The sequence below is a fragment of the Coccinella septempunctata genome, chromosome 9 (assembly GCF_907165205.1).
Source record: "Coccinella septempunctata chromosome 9, icCocSept1.1, whole genome shotgun sequence".
Taxonomy (NCBI): Eukaryota; Metazoa; Arthropoda; class Insecta; order Coleoptera; family Coccinellidae; genus Coccinella; species Coccinella septempunctata.
Window position 1 is genome coordinate 13,243,178 of NC_058197.1, and position 16,726 is coordinate 13,259,903.

Here is a 16,726-nt window from a genome sequence, read left to right on the forward strand (position 1 = left end):
CTATCTAAATCTGTGACACTACACATCTGTGGATCTTTTGAACAGAGTTGTACTCAGCCAAAGTCACCAATTTTTCGAATTTCACAGATACTTTTTGATTTTTGAACATCAAATTACACGAAAATGACACATTATACGAAAAAATATGAGGAATACTTCTATTTTACAAAACGTTCAAATATTCATTAGATAGCGTCCAACCTAGTTTCAAGAGTTGAGTTCATTCAATTTTTGGTATTTTTATGGTACGTAATGGTCATAATGAGAAAACTGAAAGAAGTGTCTGATATCTTGTGTTCGAAAAAGATTAACCAAACGAATGAAAAATTATATTCTGAAATTCATTTCATTGGATGAAACCGCTTGTGAGATTGAACTAAAAATATCATTTTTTTATGGTTTTTCAACATCCTGTATCTTTTAAACCGAGCCGATTCGGAAAGAATGGTAAAGGAAAAAAGTGTTTCTTTTGACCTCAAGAATCTACTGTTAAAATATTTGTACGAGTCAAAGATTCGCCCTGTTTTCGGGTCTTGACTTCTCTTTGTTTTCGACGCGCCGCCACTGGAATTACACAATGCTATTTCGTGTAATTAGGTCTGGTCGGAACCCTCTTTGCGCCTGGTTAATTGAAATTTCCAACGAGAAAAAAAAAGGTGTCGTATAACATCATTTTCGGTTCCTTTTTACGTGGGGCAGATTTGATTGGCTACAATCCATACGAATTTGTCTCGGCGCTACGCTTTGATGCTGGAGAGGCGATGACTAACGACTTTCTTCCCACTAGAACTAGCTATAATCTCAGAAATTATCAATCTGAATTGTTTCCCCGATGAATGGACCAATTTCGACGAGAGACAATTGAGGATTGGAATAACTAATGACAGACGGTGACAACTGACGTTCAACGACGTGTCAGACTTAACCTAACCTGAAAAATACGCGAATTTACGTCTGAGACCATCTGAACGATCCACAGGTTGTCCTTCACCCAAAAAAGAGATCCAGGAAGACCGGATACGAGTCCTGCCTGCCCTGACCGATAAAAAAAAATCGCAAACGCGACCCCGTGCTGGGCGGAACGCTCGAAAAAACCATGAATGGGACGTGAAAAAACCGTAGGTTATCGGATACTACCCGGAACGTGAAGAGGGACCAACTCGAGACCGCCGTCGACTTTTTTAAGATACGCACTCTCGATTTTTTCGTCTACCTGTGCTCCACTAGTCCACGACGGGCGCGTACAGGACCCGCAGGCTGGCTGCTTCGTATTTCACATCGCGATGGACCTCAGCTACCTGACCCCCGACGATCGGATTCGTATCGGGGAAGCGAGGGGGCCGCGGGGCTCCATTATCTATACCGGCAGTAAGAGTGAAAAGGTCGACGCGTTACATTCGATCGCATTTTTTTCGAAGGTCGATCAAGCTTCACGGGTGGAGCTCGGTGGTTTCGGGGAGGAAGACAAATTCCTCGTCGATGATGTGATGAGATCGCTCGACACTATGACTATGTTGGGTTACCCGTATTCCTTGATTTCTGTTTACCTATCGGTTATTGCTTAATCAATAAATCACACGACAGTTTACTGCAACAATATCCCATAGTAATAATTCATTCACTTATTATAAAGGCAGTCGGTTGGCCTTGGAAATTTGACACATTCCACACTGCGTAGGGCGAAAATGTAAGGTTATGTTCAACCAGGGTGGTTCTTGAGGTCGAAAGAAGAACTTTTTTCCTATACCATTTTTTCCAATTCAGCCCTGATAAACAGATATAGCCACCCCTGAAAAAACAAAGTTACCTTCAGAATAACTAGCTCAATCTTAACACTACATATCTCTAGATCTTCTAGTGTTAGTTTCTTTTGACCTCAAGAATCTACTGTTAAAATATTTGTACGAGTCAAAGACTCACCCTGTATAAACTGACTGAAGGGGAAGAGAGTACAAGAAATTTCATTTTTTTTTCATTCATCAGTGTTTGAATATTTTCATTTTGCTATGAAGGAAGATTGAATTATTTTCATTCATATTGGAAATTATCATATAAAATTCCTCGTACAGATTCTTCATAAATTCGTAGAAATAATACTCAATCATGAACAATCAAATATCGATTGAAATTCATTCTGGGAGGATTCCGCATTTCCTGAAACCTTTTCGGGTTTTCACTAGCAATCTCTGGAACAAAATCAATTAAAAAATTGAAATAAACAATTTGCTCCTGCGTAAATTCTTGTCAGGAGCAAATCAACTAGAAAAGATTGTTGCCTGACAATGAATTGAAAATGAAGAACTTTGAAATTATAATTTTGTATTGTAACGTTCCGGAGTCTGCATAGCGATTGGGGGTGAAAACCCTAAAAAGTTTCAGGAAATGAACAACCAAATTCGGTGGTTTTCGAGATAAAAAAAGTCTATTTTCAGAAGCGAAACTGTAACTCCTGGCAAAATTAAAAAATAAGAGTCCCAAATTTTTTCTCCAGTATTTGTTACGGACTTATCCATTGATTTCGAGACAGTCTGTATGATTCGCCGAGGGGTAAGGGGTGACGTTTCACGAAAACTGTTGAATAATGAAAGTTATATTTCGTTGTACGTCAATTACGAGTTTTATACGCGTTTTATGTCCATTCGACGTTGGAAACTGAACGAATGATCGTTTTTGGTAGGTTAATTATGTAAACGTTTTGATGGAATTCTGTGTGCACTCTGTGGGTGTGGATATTTTATTGGTTTTGGTTCGAATGAACATTCGATATCAGCTTTTTATTCATTTTGTTGTAGGTTTTTTAAACGCATGGTATGGATTACTTGTATTGGTGTCTCTTTCATTCTGGGTAAACTGTCTTCAATATTTCATTTCTTCAGGATGCTGTGAAATGAAAGAGGTTATTTCTTAACTGCAGGTTTCTCAATGTTCAGTTCATGAGGCACTCAATTGAATTTGTTTAGATTCGAATCTTCAATTCTTTGTCTACGAGTTTTTTTTGGCTGTCCAGAGAGAAGCTTGTCTTCAACGCTAAAATCACCAGTCTTGAAAAACGTCGAATGCTTCCACAAGTATTCGATGCTTTCAGCTGAACTTTTCTTCTGCGAAAAGCAGAAAAATCGAAACCTTTCACGAATGGTGTATAGATGACACAGAAAAAACAAAAAACATGATTTTTGTATGACATTCAAGGCGATATAAACTGAATATTATGGACTGATTTTAAACCTCTTCGAAACCATCAAATTTTAAGAGACATTATTAACAATCAAAGCCATTTTCATAAATGGACAGAACTAATCTATACTCCCAATATCATATTATTCATTATACAACTTTCAGTTTCAAAGGGTTGCTCGAATAGGCCCCGCATCTTCGGATTTCACAAATCGCTAAGCGAGCGAAAACTTTCCCTACAATATGAAGTCGATCTAAACTTGTAACTCCACTCTCCCCCTGGTTCTACAAATAGTACCCCCGTCCGGATTTAGCCTGTGGGAACCGGCTATTAGACGCCCTTAAAAATATCCCGTTTCACGAAAAAATCCAATTTCGCACCCTCTTTTTTGAGCAGGATACGACGAGCACATGGTCCGGAAGCGCGCGGGTCCACGGAGGCGTGGGAGAGCGGCCTAGATCAAGGAAACGGATCCGCGGACGATTGTCGTGGATCGAGGGGGACTAGATGGCTTCCGCGTGGTGTTTCTTCACGCAATTTTTATACGCAACTGCGTCGTCTAGCGTAGGTACTTTTTTGAGTTTCGAAAACTCAATTACCGGTAGATTCGGGTGACTTGGGACAGTCCTGTAACTTGGGACAATTACCCCCCTTTGCTGATTTCTTTGTTTCTTACCATTTATGAGAGAAGGGACAAACTTATAAGATTGTGTAGCGTCTTTCCGGTTAGTTTAACAACTAATTTCTGTTGAGTTTACCGTGACCAGAGCGTTTGAATTGGCAGGAAAAATTAACGAGATCAGGAGAGTAAAAGCGCGTTTTTTTTATGGCCCTTATACTTTCTAGTGTCCTGTACATGTGTTTCACTTTGTGCATGTGTATTTTTTTCTGGATACGTGGAATATTGGGATATAAGATATGTCATGAAACAATGTTGTTTACAAATCAAACGGCAACACGGATCTCATTCATTTATTTTGTTGTTTCATAGGGTGACTTGGGACAATGCCGAATAGATACAAGCGGCGCATTGGCAGCAGGAAATATGACGATCTTTGGCAGGATATTATTATTTACGTTATTTCCGCATAGAAATAACCAAAGAATGAAAGACATCAAAGTTCCCTTGTTTTGTTTAGTTTTTTTACATTTGAGTTGCAATGTATTTACTTTCGCTGTAATAGGGGTGTATCATTCAATTTCCTTACCGAATTTCAACTATATAATCACAAATTCTAATTTTTCAAAACTATACACCGTCCCAAGTCACCTATTTCATTCGAGAGTTGAGAAATTAATAGATTTTAACTTGTGTCCCAAACCTCCCAAATCGGTGGGTGACTTGGGACAAGTATATTTTATTTTTTTCAAAATTTATATCCAAATTCTGAAGTATGGTATATATCCCAATCAACAGTCTGAGTCATTAAGCATATTTGAACCTCTTTCTCAAATGAAAATAGGTCACCGTTATTGAAATATGACAAGTTGAATTTCAAAATCGTCCCAAGTCACCTGAATCTACGGTAGACGACTGTTTCAATTCTTTATCATTGTTTCTCATAACAATGAATTCTCCTTTCAAAATTGATTTTTTTCACATTAAAATGACTCTGTTTGATCGAGGAATCGATGACTTCTCTTTGTCATAGGAGACGGTGGACAGACAGCCTTCCTTTTATTGGTCCACTTTTCTGTCGCCATCAATTTTCATTTACTGCCCGGCAGTTGTTCGAAAATCCGCTTTAGCGTTCATCTCCATAAATAAATAGCACTTTGCCCAATAGATACAACAGGTATCGGACGTTTCACTTCACTACCAACAATGACATCATTCACCTGCATGCTCTTCGGATTCACATGCTAAACGTATGCAACGTGAACGTACCAATACCTTGTCTTCGGGTTCAATTTTTGGGCTTACTGCGCCTTTAGCTAGTTTGGCTATCTACAGGTGTCCTGTATTTTTTCATCTTTACCGATGTGATCTTCAAGAATCAGAATCGCAGAAATTCATCGGGAAATTATATGAATTTTGCTCTGGCACTTTTATAAAAGCACTCGGTTGGCGATGGAAATTTGACACATTCCACACTCTATAGTACGAAAATCTACCATATACAGGGTGAGTCATTGACTCGTACAAATATTTTAACGGTAGATTCTTGAGGACGAAAGAAACACTTTTTTCCCTTACCATTTTTTCCGAATCGGTTAGGTTTAAAAGATACAGGCTGTGGAAAAACCATAAAAAATGTTATTTTTAGTTCTATCTCACAAACGGTTTTATCGAATGAAAGGAATTCCGGAATATAGTTTTTCATTTATTTGATGAATCTTTTTCGAACACAAGTTATCATCCACGTCTTCCAGTTTTCTCATTATGACCATTACGTACCATAAAAATACCAAAAATTCACCCAACTCTTGAAACTAAGTTTGACGCTATCTAGTGAATATTTCAAGGTTTTGTAAAATAAAAGTATTCTTCATATCTTGTCGTATAATGCACCGTTTTCGAGTAATTTGATGTTCAAAAATTCAGAAGTATCTGTGAAATTTGAAAAATTGGGTACTTTGGATGAATACAATTCTGTTTAAAACATCCACAGATGTGTAGTGTCACAGATTTAGCTAATTATTCTGATGTCAATTCTATTTTTCCAGGCGTGGCACAGCTCATTATGAAAACTAAAAATGTCTATATCTTTTAATCAGGGCCGAATCGGAAAAAATGGTAAAAGTGAAAAGTGTTTCTTTTGACCTCAAGAATCTACTGTGATGATTCAGATACGTGTATAAAGTTCCTTTTTTTCATAACAAAAAAATAAGGTGTTTCCACAAAAGACCCATGAGATATTTGTTAGAAAACGTCAAAAATTCTTTGTTCTCCTTTTACCATCGCGATTTCTCGATCCCGTCTCCCTGTTCCATTTTTTTTTAAATCACTATACGTTTAATTCGAGGCCATAAAACGCGAAGAAGACCACCTAAACCGCTTTTACTGCGGACTCTTCGAATTTCGCAGTTTTACGACCCGGTCGTAAAATACCGCTCCGAAGAATAAAAACGAATTATAAAATAGAAATTAATAAATGATAAGCTGGCGGAATTGGCGGTCAATTTTCGACGTCGATGACTGCGTCCAGTAATGACTGCTGAATAAATAAAACAGATTTACGGTCGCGGAGGATACACAACAAATGTTGACTGTTTAGCGCGGCGCAAATATTTGAACGGGGGATGTTAAATAAAGGATGATTTTATGGTTATTGTCGTACGGTAGTTCGAAGGCCCTCGGGGGGTCAATGTAGGCGTTCCTAGGCCCCTTCAAATGCACCTGAACAGGAGGGTACCTGGTAGGAAAATTAGGGCAGATTTTCGAACGATTTATCGTCATTTTTCAGTATACAAGTACTTGATAGTCTGATGAAGGGTGTCTCGAAATTAAAGCAACAAAATTGGCCACAGATTCTAGGAACAGGAGGGCCACCCTCCCAGGGTTAAAGTCCCATAAATTTGTCTTTAAAATAGTCGTTTTTCATCTCATCATCCGGTACAGTCGAGTTTTATGATATGAGAAATCTCAACCTGATACCTATTTTGAGGATGGATCTCTCGAGACACTTTTTACTGGCCACAATGTCTTTGGATTCACAAAACGTTAGTAAGCCCATTCAATGGACAAAGTTCTCTAGGTAGGGAAGGGTTAGGTTCTTGGAGAACGTAAATATATTCCATTCACATTAATTTTAGCAGTCGGTTGGCCATGAAATAATTTTCTCAAGTTTTTGTAACTAGAACGGAGTAAGGTTGGCACTCATGAAATGCAGTTAAGGTCATAACGCCGTTGCCACAATTAATATCAATTTTTGTTTCGAAAATGCCGAAAGTGTTTGAAAAAAGAGACAGGGTTTCAGCAGTGCTATTTAGAATTCAGGTCCGCTCATTCAAATAGTTATACCCTGATATTCTAAAATCCACAATACGTCAGACGGTAGCGAACATATTCAATGTAAGAGAATTTATATAATGTTTCATCTGAATCTAAACGACTTATATTTCAGCTGAATATTTCCACAATCAGAAAGATTGTGAATGTGGAGGATGACAAAGAATTTCCTTCTATTGGGAGACCCAAAAAAATGGTGGCATTTGAGAATTTTATGTTGGAGTGAATTAATGCGAAAACTTTACTACAGGATTTTCGATGAATGTCATCGTAGAATAAGTTCCCGAAAATTGATTTTTCTATTTTTCATTTGACTTGTCCTATACATTGTGGATGTCTTAAGGTGCCAATAAATACCTAATTATTATAATTATATCAATGTATTAAGATGAACAGCCACAAATACGGGACAGTTGTCCTGTTAATTGTTTATTCATGTGAAATTTTTGTTCAAAGGTGGAGTTCATCTTGACTTGAGACTTTCTTTAATTCCTTTCATTTATATTAATACAAGATGATTTTTGTTGAAGAATTTTACATTCTTGTAATTATCTGTTAATTCCTTCAGGAGATACTCATTCCCAACCACTGCATCATATGCATTTCATCTCTGGGTTAACAGTTTTGAAATCTACAACTGATGTAACGTATTCAAACTATAGCCAAAGAAGATAACGAGCATTAACTCTCCTCAAGCTAGTGCATATTATGATATTATACTGATCTCTTATATTTTCCATGCAAATAACTGGATTTGGTATGTCTTCAATCAGTTTGTATAAACTTCAATTATGTTCGTCACATATTTTCCGAAGAGATTCGACATTGTGGTAAAATACGTAATAAAAGAAACTTTTACGTAAAACGGGCAACATAGCGTTGATTTAAAACCCAAAAATGTTTTGACAAGCTTCATAACCCCACATTTTCGTACTATACAGAGTGAAATGTGTCATATTTCCATGGCCAACCGAGTGCTAAAATAAAATTGAATGGAGTTTACATAGTCCCATTTTAGCCGAAGATAACATTGTTTCAGAGGCGATAACATGAGAGAAAGAGTAACTTTGTCCGAACTGAACTGTATCAGACAGTTTCCCAAGCGAAAAAACGTACCAAATAATATAGTTTTAACCTTCTGCAAACACCCAAAGTCAGATCGGGTTTTGGAAAAACATTCGCAACTATCAATTCAACGTTTCTTGCATACAGCTTGTTTACGTCTACATCATTAACATACCAATAGCCAAGGTCGACGGTATCGCAGTCAAATTTAGGAGCCAGGTAAATTCGTTACGTAAGATTCACGATATAAAACGTCGAAATTCGTATCGACCCGGACGCAGGAAGGAAAAGATCCTCCACTTTTACTAAAGTACACAACTCCGTCATCAAGTTCCAGATGATACTGAATAGAAGCCACAATCGACGGTAAAGCACACCTATCCGATTCAACAAAAAACGCCATTCAACCGGCGAGGAAGCTGACCAATAAATAAAAATAAATGGTCTGAAAAAAACGACAGAATAGCTCCTCATGATAATCTAAAGGAGCCACGGATCACCATGCTTATCTCGCAAGCCGGGAACTTTCAACCGAGGGGAATATTGAAATTATACCTTTCGAAGTTTTGTTATTGATGTAGGTAATACACTGCGCAAAAAAATTAACGCACATTCTGAAAATCTCAATTTAATAAAAGTTAACTCTACATTGACTTTATAACTTTTGAACGAAACAAGACACATTAAATGGAAGAAAAATTCGAGATTTCACCGAATCTTATGTGAAAGAAGAGAAATGAACAATTTTCAAAATACTGAAATGCTGATAAGTGATTTAATACTTGATATTTCCACCCCTTACGTTAATTACAGCTCGGCAACGACGGTTCATACTCAAAATCTTAAAATGATTTGATCTAATCCTTCCCAGATTTCTCCGAGTTGGATTCCTAAGTCATTAAGAGTAGCTGGATGATTTTCTGAACTTCTCAGCCTTCTATTGAGGTTGTCCCAAACCTGCTCAATCGGATTGAGATCTGGACTTCTTGCTGGCCACTCCATTCGAGGGACTTCAACCTCTTCAAGGTACTCCTGAACGATGCGCGCACGATGGGGTGTGGCATTATCGTCCATAAAAATGAAAGTTTCACCAATGTATGGGGCAAATGGCCCTACATGCTCTTCAAGAATGCTCCTTATATACTTATCAGCATTCATAGCTCCATTATCAACGACCACTAGGTCTGTGCGAGCAGTCAAAGATATTCCACCCCATACCATAATCGATCCTCCCCCGAAACCAGTAGTATTCAGGAAATTTCACTGAGCATATCTTTCATGTGGACGTCTGTATACAAGGGAACGTCGATCACAATGGTAGAGGCAGAATCTAGACTCATCTGAGAAGAGAACTCTTTCCCAATCGGCCTCTTCCCAATGGATATGCTCTCTCGCAAAATCCAAACGCGCCCTTCGATGGGCTGGGGTAAGAGCTGGGCCTCTTGCCGTGACACGAAGCCTCAAATCATATTCTCTGAGGCGATTTCTTATTGTCTGAGTGCTAATTCGCACCTCATGAGTTTGATCAAGCTGAATTTGAAGGAGGCGAGCGGTTGCAAACCGTTGTCTCAACGAAGAAACTCTCAAGTAACGTTCTTGAATGGCAGTTGTTACCCGTGGTCTACCCTGTCCTGGTCTTCGGACATTCATACCTGTCTCCCTGAATCGCTGCAACATTCTGGACACACTTGTGTGGGAAACTCCAAACCTTTCTGCAATTCTTGTGTATGTCCACCCGCAAAACTACCGCTTGGGCACATTCCTCTTGGGTCAAATTGCGTGTTTCGCGTTGCATAGCGATCGAGTGTGGAAAATCAAACGAAAGAAAAACTATTGATCACTAGAATTGATCGAGAACAACTGATTTTAGAATGGAGCCAATACATTCAAAATCTGATAATATCATCTGTTTTTATTCCTGCTGGGAAAAAACATCTGTATTGAAGAAAACCGTTGAAAGTGGATAAACATATGCATGCATAATTCTGATAAAAATAATTATCATTGAGAACACCTTCAGTTGTAGAATAAATTTGAGATTCCCATAATGTGCGTTAATTTTTTTGCGCAGTGTATATTCTTTTGAAAAAAGTGACAGCTCAAATGATGAATTTGCGCACTTAGATCGGAAGTATGGCCCACAAATGACCTCACTGTGTCATCTGCAAAAGCTATGCATCCAATGTACCGTCGAACTTCTCTTACGGCACGGAACGACGGTGCGTGGAACCCTTAGTAGGCCTGACTAGCCCGGGGCGACCGTACTCTGGCACGGCCCGAGACAGTTCAGAAGTGTGCCAATTTTTTATCGGCCCGCCCGGTTTTTGTGCGTTCCGGGACAAAAAACACCATTTCGGCCCATCACTTATACGCTCAACACTTTTTTCACCCGGTTTTTGTGGGAAGATTATATGTTTACCGTCGGGCGCAACGGGCTACCGATCCTTATGCCGCTAATCGGTTTTAATTGGGTTGTAGTTATCGCACGAAAAAAATTTGTAGTCGAGGTGGATTGAATGGGGATTTATTGGCTTGTTGATGTCGAAGAAAAACTCGGATGAATGGCTACAATAGGTTATAACACGGGTTTTTTCATGCCTTTATGTAAATGGCGATGTTCATACAATGATCGAGAGTGAATTTAACGCTTTTTTTCTCTCGCACGACAAATTTGGAGAGTAAACTACGAAGAAAAAAGGCGTGAGATGTTTTGAATATTTTATCAGCTTCAGGGTGAATCATTGATGAGAAATATTGATGACTATGAATGAATTTTTAAGTGCTAGGTACATGTACAGGGTGTGTACAAGATATGTTGTGATTCCTTGTCAGAAAACCTTGAAATTTCGTCACATTCTCCTAACTTTTATAGAAGTGGTGTTTTCTGGGATAATCACCACTTAAAACGACCCTATCTTCTGGCTAGATGCAGATCGTAGTCTAAAATCTCATCCTCTGAGACCTTGGAGTGTAGATGCAACATTGTAATCTCAAACCAATTGTAAAGGCATAAACGCATCGATTTCTTTCATGACGGAAACAAAGATCATGCACGAAAAATGTTATTTGCATCGCAAACCAAGCATGAGGGCAACAGCCTCACTCAACAAAACGTCGAGACCAAGGAGGGACCCCTGAGGCACCCCACCGAACCAAGAAACCGTCGACTATCTAGTAGGTTGATAGAAAATGTCGGTACTAACATTCAGACTTACCTGGGGACACATCTTGCACTGATACTTCCTGGGCTGTGGACCGCCATTTTGCATTCCACCCATCTTGCTGGCGTTGATGGGCTGAGGTACCACCAGCAACGCAGGGCTGGCGCTGCTGATGCCGGAACTCGAACTGCTAGATTTTCCGGAAAATAGTCCACCGGCACCCATATGGTGGTCTTCCATTCCTGGAAAAGATTGTTCTTAGAACACCCCTCAAGAAATCTTACATCAAAGATCGAATGCTATAGGCAGTATAAACCTTGAAATCGTATCATGAAATGAAAACGCTGGTGGAATAGGAAGAGAACACCCAGTATCAATGAATTTATAAAACGATTTTTCGTATACCTGTGTGTCTTGGGGTGTGTTATGTAATGTTACTTAACCTGACTCAAACAAATATAGGAGGATATATTGAAAAATTCTTAGCCTTCTTTAGAACCAAACAAAATTGCAATGTCAAAACATTTTATTACTAAATAAATATATTCTCCTCTTAATTGGATACATTTATTACAGCGAACCTGCAACTTCTCTAGACCTTTCAGAAAAAGTTTTTCTTCTTGCTCTGCAAACCAGACCTCCACAGCTCTCATTACCTCCCCGTTAGAAGAAAATTTACGACCTATTAAACTTTTTTTCAGTTGAGGAAAGATATGATGGAGCCAAATCTGGTGAATAAGAGGGTGTTTTAGTAATTCAAAACCTAAATCACGAATTTTTTGCATGGCAACATGAGATTTGTGTGCAGAGGCGTTGTCCTGCCAAAAAAAAACACCTTAGGATAGCTTTCCGTGTCTTTTCTCTTTAATTTTTTTTCAGTAGAGTGGTCAGTTATGTCGAATAGTAATCTCTGGTTATTGTTCTACCCTTATATAAAAAATCGATCATGATTACTCAATGGCAATACCAAAAAACTGAAGCAAGAACTTTTCCAGCAGATTTTTGGACACGAAACTTCTTAGGTCTTGGAGAACCAGAGTGTCGCCATTCCATCGATTGTCGCTTTGTTTCTGGATCGTAGAAATGTACCCAAGTCTCATCTATAGTAAAAATTCGGTTTAAGAAGTCTACATAGTTTTCAAATCGAGCACAGATCGAACGCGATGCTTCTACCCTTGCACGTTTTTGCTCAACATTCAAACATTTGGAGATCCATTTTGCAGCAATTTACCTCGTTTGAAACTTGCAGTACAATTTTTTACCAAGGGTATTAAGCATATCTTCGTAAATCTGCTTACCTCTTAACCCTTCTAAATACAGGTACTTGATGATGGCTCGATACTACAATTTTTCGATTTTCACAATTTCGGTGAACATCTTCTTTCTTTTAATTTATTGCGTCACTCTTGTTTACTTTTTTGACCTCAAACTGCACACTGACACTTCTAATGAGCTATTTTATCGTTGCTATGGTAACGCAAAATTTTTTTTATGCATGGAACTGGTCTAGGCTAACTAGATATCAATACACCTTCGTATTCCTAGAGAAACTTCCTAACTGATACTGAGTGTTCTGTTTTTTAAGTTTCAGTACCAACACAGAAAGAATCGACCGAATGGTTGACAGGGGATGAAAAATATCTCACGATAAAAGATTCAAAATTTCCCCAGAGAACAATAATTCTAAGGTTGGTTTTTCGTATAAAAACTGAACGAAAACAAACTTCAACTTTGTTGTTATTATCTTCCACTTAGGACATGTTTACCCGTTCCAAATTATACTACCGAAGAGTGGACGTTATCCATTAGGAATAACTTTCGTAATTCTTCTTTACCGAGCAACCTCTCGAAGGAGATGTATTATTGTTGCATCAAATATTCAATGATTATGTTGGTGCTGGTAAGGTAGAATCAACATTGATGTAGCAGAAGGTAGTTTAGAGCACCAGGCCAATCACACTATGTCCATTTTCAATTCGTCATCAGTAAGAGGAAACGACAAATGAAATTTGTGATTATACGCTTGCGTTTTGAGCTGAGTTCGATGATGGAAAGCATTTTGAATATTGGGTTATTTAGCTCTGAATCCTCACGACTCCTCAGCTAACTCCTATTGGACAAGAATATTTGCTTCATTTCTGAGGCGCCTTCTTCGATAGTCAACATTCTCAAGTCGTGGCTTTGTATTCGACCATTGTTTTCTAGCACAAACCACAATCTTCGAGAGACCTCCAACGGCGAAAAGAACAATAAAAAACACTCCCAGTTCTAATCAAATTGTTAATCATAATTTGAACGTTGTTTGGGAGAGCTGCTTTGTTATTTCGTTAACGTAACGAATTGTTGATGTCTTTCTATACTTCATTCAAATTTATTTTAGCAGTCGGTTGGCCATGAAATAATTTTCTCAAGTTTTTGTAACTAGAACGGAGTAAGGTTGGCACTCATGAAATGTCGTTAATGTCATAACGCCGTTGCCACAATTAATATCAATTTTTATTAAGAAAATGCCGAAAGTGATTGAAAAAAGAGACAGGGTTTCAGGAAGTGCTATTTAGAATTCAGGTCCTCTCATTCAAATAGTTATACCTTGATATTCTAAAATCCACAATACGTCAGACGGTAGCGAACATATTCAATGTAAGAGAATTCATATAATGTTTCATCTGAATCTAAACGACTTATATTTCAGCTGAATATTTCCACAATCAGAAAGATTGTGAATGAAGAGGATGACAAAGATTTTCCTTCTATTGGGAGACCCAAAAAGTGGTGGCATTTGAGAATTTTAAGTTTGAGTGAATTAATGCGAAAAGTTTACTACAGGATTTTCGATAAATGTCATCGGAGAATAAGTTCCCTAAAATGGATTTTTCTACTTTTCATTTTACTTGTCCTATATACAATGTAAATGTCTTAAGGTACTAATAAATACCTATAATTATTATATTACATCAATGTATTAAGATGAATAGCCACAAATACGCGCAAGTTACCCTGTTACTTGTTTATTCATGTGAAGTTCATCTTAACTTGAAACTTTCCTTCAATTCATTTTACTTATATTGATGCAAGATGATTTTTGTTGAAGAATTTAACATTCTTGTAATTATCTGTTAATTCCTTCGGGAGATACCCATTCCCAACCACTGCATCATATGCGTTTAATCTTCGAGATAATATTTTTGAAATCTACAAATGATGTAAGCCAAAGAAGATAGCGAACATTAACCCTCCTCAAGCTAGTGCATATTATACTGATCTCTTGTATTTTCCATGCAAATAACTGGATTTGGTATGACTTCAATCAGTTTGTATAAACTTCAATTATGTTCGTCACATATTTTTCGAAGAGATTCGACATAGTGATAAAATACGTAATAACAGAAATTTTTACATAGAACGGGCAACATAGCGTTGATTTAAAACCCAAAAATGTTTTGACAAGCTTCATAACCTCACATTTTCATACTATACAGAGTGAAATGTGTCAAATTTCCATGGCCAACCGACTGCTAAAATAAAAGTGAATGAAGTATAGGTACAGCTTCATAAATGCATAAATATTGGGTCATAAGTTGCAAACTTCATACATTTCAAAATTCGGAATATCCATCTTTACATATTCAGCGTGTAATGATAATAATCGATCATTGATGATGGTATGAAAGACCAGTTTAACCTCTCGAAGGTGTTCGACCACAACTCGAGATTGCTACCTCAATTAACCAGTTGCCGAAGGTATTAAGACGAAGCGTCAAGGTGAAGCGAAATTCAATGCCACCGAAGTTATCATCGGAGGTAAGACGGTTGCAAATTATGGTATCGGTTTTGCTCGTAATAATTCATAGAATTATGACGGACTGACAGACACGCCGGTGGATCTGGAAAATGCCGCCCGAGATGTGGATCTAACCGTTCATTACCAGATAGGAAAGATAGGAACTCAAGGGGTTTGTGGTCACTAGATTGGTCACTGTAGTCGAATGTTTCCAAGATATGCAGAAGGAAATTCTTTGTCCGAATACGTTGGACACACAGTGTATGAATTTATTCGAGATGAACTGTGTCAAAGTTATATATTTGTGATTGATAAAGACCCTAACAATGTTTAACATCGAAGAATAATTATAGCATGTGCATGAGATACATCAGTTTTAGCAGAGGTACGAGGATTTATTGATATCTAGTTAGACTAGACCAGTTCCATGCATAAAAAAAATATTGCGTTAACATAGCAATGAACAATGACTCATTAAAAGAGTCAGTGTGAAGATTGAGGACAAAAAAGTAAATCAGAGTTACGCAATAAATTAAAAGAAAGAAGGTGTTCACCGAAATTGTGAAAATCGAGCCATCATCAAGTACCTGTATTTAAAAGGGTTAAAAGGTAAGCAGATTCACGAACATATGCTTAATACCCTTGGTGATCAATGTCCTTCGTATGCGACCATGAAAAATTGGACTGCAAGCTTCAAAAGAGGTACATTTTCCATTGAAGATGATGAGCGATCGGGAAGGCCTGTTTCTATGCCAGTCCCCGAAAATATCGATGCAGTTCATGCCATGATTTTATCAGACCGTCGAATTGGGCTAAAGGATATCTGAAGCACTGAATATTTCATACAAACGCGTTCACCATATAGTCCATTTGGACATGAGAAAAATTGCTGCAAAATGTTTGAATGTTGACCAAAAGCTTACAAGGGTAGAAGCATCGCGTTCGATCTGTGCTCGATTTGAAAACGATGTAGACTTCTTAAACCGAATTTTTACTATGGATGAGACTTGGGTACATTTCTACAATCCAGAAACAGAGCAACAATCAATGGAATGGCGACACTCTGGTTCTCCAAGACCTAAGAAGTTTCGTGTCCAAAAATCTGTTGGAAAAGTTCCTGCTTCAGTTTTTTGGGATTGCCATGGAGTAATCATGATTGATTTTTTGGATAAGAGTAGAATAATAACCGGAGATTACTAATCGACATTACTAACCACTCTACGGGAAAAAATTAAAGAGAAAAAAAGCGGAGAGCTATCCAAAAATGTTTTGTTTTTGCAGGACAACAGCCCTGCACACAAATCTCACGTTGCCATGCAAAAAATTCGTGATTTAGGGTTTGAATTACTAGAACACCCCCCCTTATTCACCAGATTTGGCTCCATCCGACTGTCATCTCTTTCCTCAACTGAAAAAAATATTTAAAAGGTCGTAAAGTTTCTTCCAACGAGGAGGTAATGAAAGCTGTGGAGGTCTAGTTTGCAGAGCAAAAAGAAACATTTTTTTGAAAGGTCTAGAGACGTTGCAGGTTTGCTGTAATAAATGTATCCAATTAAGAGGAGAATATGTTGAGTAATAAAATATTTTGACAT

General features: G+C 37.9%; 1 protein-coding gene across 2 annotated transcripts in view; it reads right to left on the reverse strand.

Annotated features, from left to right (window-relative positions):
• The window catches only part of LOC123319855 (zinc finger protein rotund), a 226,466-nt gene that overhangs the window by 69,779 nt on the left and 139,961 nt on the right, over nt 1–16,726 (reverse strand). The window contains exon 5 of one of the 2 annotated variants that reach the window (XM_044906857.1): nt 11,396–11,595. In XM_044906857.1, coding sequence (XP_044762792.1) covers nt 11,396–11,595 — 200 coding nt within the window. The remainder of the gene's footprint in view (nt 1–11,395; nt 11,596–16,726) is intronic. The other variant, XM_044906858.1, reaches the window with a different exon arrangement.